At 48.5% G+C, this 7,711-nt stretch overlaps 2 protein-coding genes across 2 annotated transcripts in view; one reads left to right on the forward strand and one right to left on the reverse strand.

Moving 5' to 3' along the window:
- The window catches only part of AYL99_11580 (hypothetical protein), a gene marked incomplete at both ends in the record, with an annotated part of 2,677 nt that extends 421 nt beyond the window's left edge, over nt 1–2,256 (reverse strand). Inside the window, 3 exons of the mRNA XM_018843086.1 lie at nt 55–451; nt 502–2,099; nt 2,148–2,256. Coding sequence (XP_018687846.1) covers nt 55–451; nt 502–2,099; nt 2,148–2,256 — 2,104 coding nt within the window. The remainder of the gene's footprint in view (nt 1–54; nt 452–501; nt 2,100–2,147) is intronic.
- A 409-nt stretch (nt 2,257–2,665) lies between these two features.
- On the forward strand, nt 2,666–3,626 carry AYL99_11581 (hypothetical protein; the record flags this gene model as incomplete). Its single annotated transcript, XM_018843087.1, has 2 exons — nt 2,666–3,105; nt 3,161–3,626. 2 exons carry the CDS (start codon nt 2,666–2,668, stop codon nt 3,624–3,626), a joined length of 906 nt encoding a protein of 301 aa, XP_018687847.1.
- Between the last annotated feature and the right edge of the window lie 4,085 nt (nt 3,627–7,711).

The following is a 7,711-nucleotide window of genomic DNA, read 5'->3' on the forward strand; positions in this document are numbered from 1 at the left end:
TGGTGTCCCAGAGCCTAACCGTCCGGTCGTTCGCGCCCGACGCCAGTAGCTTACCGTCCGGCGAGAAGGCCACGGCGTTGACCGAATCCGAGTGGCCCTCGAGCGTCTGCTTTACCTCGCCCGAGCTAGTGTCCCAGACCCTGACCGTCCCGTCGTCCGCGCCCGACGCCAGTAGATTACCGTCCGGCGAGAAGGCCACGGCGTTGACCGAATCCGAGTGGCCCTCGAGCGTCTGTAGTGACGCATCCCATTTTTCCTGAATCTTTGGTAGTCTTCGCATCCATTGATGCGCACAGTCGCTGAATTGCTTCTTCACTATACTCTCCATAGGTGCGAATACAAGCGCACTGCAATATATCTGGAGTGGAGCCTGCTCGATCGCTGACCGGCTGTACAGGGTGAATCGTTTAGCATCATAGACAAACTTAGATAGTTGGGGACACTTCTGTGACTAAGTTTTCTATTAGCTTCATATGGGCGCTTTCTTACAGTTCGACTTACCGTTGCCATAAGATTTAGCGTAGAAATGTTATGAATTCCTTCCGCCACCTTCCCCACCCATGCAAGAGCCTCTAGCCAGTGAAGAAGATGGTCCCGCAAGAAGCGGTGCACTGGGCCATCGTCGTGAAGCTGATCGTCGCGAAGCTGATCGCCGCTCTTCTGAAGGTGCTGAATCCAGTAGCGGCATGCGTATTGCATTTCAGGAGGAAGATGCTGCTCCACTTGCTCCCTGTTAACCTCCGTCACTAGCGTACCTGGTCGGCTGGTATCACATATCGCAATAAGCGCCTTTGGCCGGACAATGCGATCTTCCTGCCCGAAACATCTGGACATGAGCTGAATGCATTTTGTAGCCAGAGTAAGATGCGCTTCCTTCTCGTCCACCCAAAACTCTGCGGATCTTGTCTCTGCGTAAAGGAAATCCCGGAATGAAGGGTGATGTAAACGGAGTGGGGCGCTTATATCCTCTGGAATGTCCAGAATCGCGTGGAGATCATATAGTGTCTGATCGACTCCATCTTGAAGTAGCTTAGTTAAGGACTGGGTAGAAAGCGGAGAGAGCAGAGTCACGATGTTTCCAAGTAAGCTTTTCAGTATGGATTGTGGCTCTTTTCTCTCTCCATCCGGATACTCTGAAATGCAGTGGCGAAGAATAGCGATATACATTTCGCTTAAATGCCCCTCTGGCCCGTTGACTGTAGAGCTGCCGTGCTCCAAGATCTGATGAAGTCTCTTTGCAGCAACCCTCTTCCCTTCGCGGATGAAGCGGTATGCAGTTGCTGCCCAGATAAATAGACCGCTTGCCTTCTGGACAAGGCGCTTGATGATCTCCTCTCCTGGCCAGCCAGCGGGGAGGGAGCGTTCCTGGGCGATAAGTTTGAGGTTGTGTTCCAGGAAAATACGGATGTCGTGATTAACAACCGACGGCAATATACCGTGCAGAATAAACTCCTGGTGCTCGGCGTCGGGCATTTGGATAAAGCAGTTCCTGATTGGAACCTCAGGTCTGCTGGTCAAGAAAACTCGAAGCTGAACCCTTTCCAATGCCTGAGCTTCGGCTAAGAGTTGTAGAATGGTCCGGACATTGTCCTCATCCTCGCACTCGTCGAGAGCGTCAATCACAAGAATATATCGGAACAGGCAGCTGTCGCCTGGCAGCACCGAGAGTGGTCCGATAACGAGATGGCGCCACTGATCGCGGAGCGACTGACCTGCGATGTCTCCATGGTTGACAACTGAGTCGCAAATCGGCCGCTTCAGACCTGGCACTTTGTACGCAAGTTGCACTGCTATGCTCGTGACGAACCAGCGAGCATAACCAATATCCCCGCCGCCTCTTGAGAAGAAGAAGCTTGCTCCCAGGGCTTCCTTCTCAGAGTATCTGGAGGCAACAGTCCGCGCGATGGTAGACTTGCCAGTGCCGGCCATACCACTCAGCCAGAAGATGCTGGGTGAGTTTTTTCCATCAGCCCAGTCATATATCTTTCGGAGGAGATTGCTACGGGTATCGGGAAGGCAGGTCGGGTCGTGTTGTCGCTTGTATGCGTTGAACGGCGCGTCTGCAGCGATAGGAAGGGAATTGAGCACATTGTTTAGGTCTAGACGACAGATTAGCTTCTTCTCATAGCGAGCAAAACTCAATATACACTCGCTTTCGTTGTTTCCCAGATACACTGGTCCGTGGAAGGTACCCACTGCGGCCCGTGAATGGTCGTTGACGGATACGCGGCTGATGTCTTGAGTGCTGCCCGCCATTGGCTTCGGAGCGGTACAACAATGCTAGGCCTTGCTAATGGGGGAAGGATCAGCGCCGGTACTAACGCGGTCGTTGCGATGCGTCAAGAAGGTTTGCATTGCTCTGCAGTCAACTGTCATTCACCAATTCTTGTTCGAAATAAGGAGAAAATGCCGCCGTGAGTGGCAGCTTGATAAATGCACGACTATTCGTTGCAGCCCCGCAACGCCTTCAGCTGAGAAGCAACCCCACCACCTCGACTACGAAGTACCATCGCCTGCTTCCCTCGACAGCCGGATTCTCTGCTTCGTTCAGAACTCCCTTCGTCGACTTGTCATCTGCCCGGGAACGTCTCAATTCTACTGTTACCATTCCTCTGGTTTTGTGTGGCTGTTACTCAGCAATCAGTGAGGCCGAGCCCCGGAACTCATGGATCCCCTCAGTATTACTGCAAGCACCATTGGTATCACGCAGTTTGCTATCTCCAGCATCGTCCAACTCCATGATTTTATTGATAATCTCGTCGAAGCGAAAGAGCTGGTCCAAGACATTGCTTCCAACTTAGAGGGCGTACAGCGCCCGTTGGCCGCTCTGGAGGAACTCACCATTTCGGACCCGACGACTTATACCGCAGCCAAAGCGGATCTGGAGAGAACCGGGGTTAGCGAGGCCGTGAACAACTGCGGCGAGGCATGCGCCAAGTTTACGAACAACTTGAAGCAATGGACAAAACATTCCAGCGACGTGAAATTTTCACTCCGGGATCGCTTATCAGTCGGAATATGGAATAAAGAGAAAATCCGGACATTCCGAATGCAGGTTCAGTCTTGTCAGGCTACAGTTCAATTTGCGATTGCAAGTACCCAGCTGTAGGCGCCCCGTTATATACCACGCTTACGGAGCGTGTGCTGACATTCCAGAAAGAATCGTTCAACTCCGTTCTGAATATAAGTCGCAGACTGATCGCGAGAAACTGATGATAGAATTCCAGGCTCTAGAGGCGAGAATCCAGGAGCATATGAATCTAACTAAGGATCAGCAAGATGAAGCACAAAGACGTAGGCAGGACCTACAGAGCAAGCTAGCCGACGAAGAAGATGGTGGCGCACAGCGAACTCTAGCTCTTCAGGAGGTTGAAAAGCAGTCACGCTTACTAGAGGCTGATCAAGTTTCCTCTGCGGTTGTCTTCTCCCAGGTGCGATCCAAACGGACGGGTCAGTATATTGTCAACGTCATGACTTCCGATGGGTCAAGGGCTTTGGTTGGATTGCCAGAGAGTGTCGTCGGAAAAGTTGACCAGCGGATCAAAGATATAACGACGCAGAAAGATTCCGCTGCAGTTATAGGAGTTTTCGATAAGAGTGTTGATATGAGAGACTTCTTCAAGTAGTCATTATAGCTATCAAGACCTTGCAGAAGGAGAGTAGTCGCATATTGCTTGAAAATGGATACAATTGACGCACATTGAGATTTGTGTTGTGTCACGACACGTATAGGGTGATTCGCAAGTACTATAGCGGCCAACGTCATGTAAGGAGTCCCATGTTGCGACCCTCCTGTCCATACTTCTAAGGGACATCCTTAATTCAGTAAGGCACGGAGGGGGACGGCGTACCATTTTTTGGTGCCATTTTGGTAACAGAAGATTAGATCGTCCTAGATTCTCCTGCGAATATTAATACCAAGACCGTACAGTATTAGAAATACCGCAGTAATCTCTGCTCGCTGATGATTCGTTGTTGGAATAAAGAAACTATGGCTGATTCAAAAAAGCGTGGCCCGCTTATGTCCTAGCTTTTAGCGGGAGAAAGCTTCAGCAAAGGGGAGGGCAGTTTCGGGAAGCTCTGTACTCTCCATAACTCTGCCCGTCGCAGTCGACATTGACAATGTTACCGTGATTCGAAAACTGGCAGCGTCCGAATGCTTCCGCAGCCCGGCAGCCTAGCCTAGTAACTCGATCCTTGCCATGGCGCTGTCCGTCGTGTAAGCTCCTCAGGATGTAACGACACCACCTGCTGTCGAGTGAGTTTGAAAATACCACCGGCGATGGTATTCCCCTATTCTGTGACGATCACTAACTGAGGCTTCCACCGCGGTACCGTGGCCGTACATGGCCTCGGCGGTGATGCCATTGCCACCTGGACGCACCCGAAATCGAAAGCGTTCTGGCTGAAAGATTTCCTCTCGCCACGCATCCCCGATGCTCGCATCATGACCTTTAGCTACGACGCAGCCGCCGTGTTTGGACAGTCAACCGCGGAGGTGATTCATCACGCGAAGATCCTACTGCCAGCCTGGTAGACAAGAGAGAAGAGCCAGAGGTACAGGGGAGAGACAACGAGGGAGTGAGGAAGATGGTGATGTTGACACTGAATTAGGAGGTGCAACGTCCCCAAATATTCATCGCACACTTGCTCGGCGGGATCCTGGTGAAACAAGTATGCAGGTGGTGGGAGGATCGATGGAATCTATCAGCGGCTGGTGATTTCCTAGGCTCTCCTCCAAGTACGACTAGAGCCACTGTACGAGTGGATCAAGGTAGCCATGGTAGCCATCGTGGGTCTCATCTTCCTAAGCACACCGCATCGGGTAGCGAACTCGGACGTCTTGCTGCGGTTGACAAGTGATTTCAAGCTTTAGCTGTTACTGTTTTCCTATGCTGAGCAGCAGAGTATTGTTCCGGCTGAGACGCCGGAATGGAGACAGCCGAACGGGCACGACCGATTTCTGGGCGTTATGGTCTCACAAGTGTGGTAATTTTATACAATATGCAGGTATATGGGTAGCCCAGCATCCATCTAATGAGCGATGTGTGCGACTGACAGGGCTGCCAAGCCAATGTAATGACTGTCACGCTAGGTCTTCGGCCGAAGGCCTTCGGACTAGCGTTAACAGGACCCTGTAAATTACTCGAAGGTATATAGTCAGACGGTCCCCAGGACCTGGTAGAATTCACCATGTTCCTCTATTAAGTCATATCTGGTAGTAACGCCTTAGATAGCCCTCGCTCGAAGGCCTAGGCTGAGGCCCTTATAGGCCTCTATCTCTTTAAACGGCAAGAGATAGTCTTCGATCTATTAGAGGGTCGAGTTCGAAAGGACTCGAGCCCCCAAAACCTATATATTCGGCGTGAGGAACGACGAGGTTCCTTCGACACTATCGCGACCTCGATAAAAATCTCTTCTCCCTCTGTAGCGACGCTCTCCTTCCACGAGAGAACGAAACTAGCCTCTCGGAGCGAGTCTGTATCGAAGGCCGATTAAATAGCTTCGGCCTGAAGAAAAGGGATAATCGATGGACGTATTCGGATTTGTTCCCTAGGGAACTATCGCTTTTAGCCTAGTTCGCCTACTCCTAGTCTACTAACGATATTTCGTAGCGCCCCGAGCGCGAGGCCTATTCTACCTACGGAGATTAAACGACTTCTTCTACTTAGGAAGGAAGGTAGCGAAATAGGGTCTAGCGAAGCCCGAACTAGACTAGTCTTCGATTATCGAGGGCGAACTAGAGAAGATAAAGGATCTAACGGCGACGATATCTCGCGGATCTACGGAACCTATCCTATCGTTACCCTATATAAGACGGCGAATAAGTCCTAATCTAATCCGTAGTTACGAGACTAAGTTCGCCGAATGGCGCGTCCGACGGTATCGATAAGGAAGGTCTAGGAACGGAGGATCTAGATTAATAGTATAGCTACTCGGAAATTAAGCGGTCTCTCCTAAAAAGGGGAATATCTATATCTTTCGAAACCGGTTCGAAAGCCTCTACTAGATAGAGAACGTACTATAAAACCGCCTATTATATTCCGAGAGCTATTAATCGAAGCCGAAATCTAGTATTTCTCCTTACTCTATATATCTAATATATATATATTCGCATTAAAGTAACACTTTAATCCTTTATCTCTCTATTTATATTCATCTTGAAGTATCTTAATCTATATCGGAAGATTATATCGAACTCTAACGGCCGTCACTTATCGAGAAATAAGACTCTAGAAGGGGTTTAAAGTAACCTTACGTAAATCTAGTAGGGCCTACGGTCGATTAGCGAACGTCTCGGAATAGTAATAAGGCGAATATCGAAAAATAGCGACGAGATAGTCGAGAATAATCTAGTATCTATAGTACTAGAGCTCGCTGAAGCTCTATAACGGCTTCTCGCCGCGTAAGCTATCCTTTTATAGATAACGCTAGGTACGACGAGAGCGCCGTCTTTATCTTAAGGCTCCGCGGTCTATCTAGCTTCTTGTTACGGCACCACCCCGAAGCCCTCGGATTGCGCCGAACAGGAAAGATCTGGCTAGATCCTATAATAGGAGAGATCTAGCTAGATTCCATAACTATTAAGAGAATAGATATAAGGCTCTAGCGGAGCCTTACTATAACTCCAACACGTAACGACTCTACTAATATCAAACCTCTTATAGTCTACGAAGTCCTTATATCCGACTATTAAAATACCCTTATATTATACTAGACTACTTTACGATAATCGAAGAGCCTAGACTACTAAGTAAGGGGGAATATTTCACTCGGAAAGATATATAGAACTCGAGAAGAGCCCGAATTCTCCTTCGAGCTCTTTATCTCTTATCTTATACTCTACCGTATATTAAGATAGTAATATTAGGACTCTTAAGCCTCCTATATACGTTCGAAGCTCTCTAAAGCCCCTTAGAGTCTTTTCTCGGTCCTTATCCCTAATATTACGAGAGACTACTCTTTACTATAAAGCTATCTATAAACCCGACCACCGCGATAAACCTAGTCGACTCTCAAATCGAACAGCGGCTCTAGGAACTTACGTAACTCGCTAGTAATAACCTAATGGAATTCATTTAGACCTTTAAACGTGGATAATAACGTTAGGAAACCCCTACCTTAACGCCTCCTTAGACTACTCTAGACCTCTAGATAGATTAGCTCCTTATTACCCTCTAGAGTCTCCTTAGATAACCTCGCTAACCTACGGAATCTACCCCGGTACGACGAGATAATATTAAAGTTACCCCGTATACTAGAGATCCTAAGACTCTCTACCGCTTCCTCTCGGAACTAACCTCGAAGGTTAATCTAGAACGATAGAATACCGAGACTAAGAAGCTTATTATCGCCGAAAGTCTCCTAGCTAAAGGAGAACGAGCCGATCGACTTATAGAATCCTACCGGACCTTAGGACGAATAACTATTAGAATCTTTAACTAATAGAAATAGTATCTTATAGAACTCTATAAGGATATCGGAGCTTAGAATCGGGCGAACCAATAGCTACTAGACTTCTATTTCGATAAGATAAAATATCGAAACTACGTCGAATACTTCGCCGAGTTCTACGTTATCGTAGATAAGATCTCGCATTCTAATACTACTAAATATAATTAGCTAGTTCGAGACACTCCCGTCTAGCTTCGACGACTCGCTCGACCTCTCTTATTAGGATATAAGAACCTCTTCTAGTATCCTCTTATAT

Source organism: Fonsecaea erecta (genome assembly GCF_001651985.1).
Source record: "Fonsecaea erecta strain CBS 125763 chromosome Unknown Scaff14, whole genome shotgun sequence".
NCBI lineage: Eukaryota > Fungi > Ascomycota > Eurotiomycetes > Chaetothyriales > Herpotrichiellaceae > Fonsecaea > Fonsecaea erecta.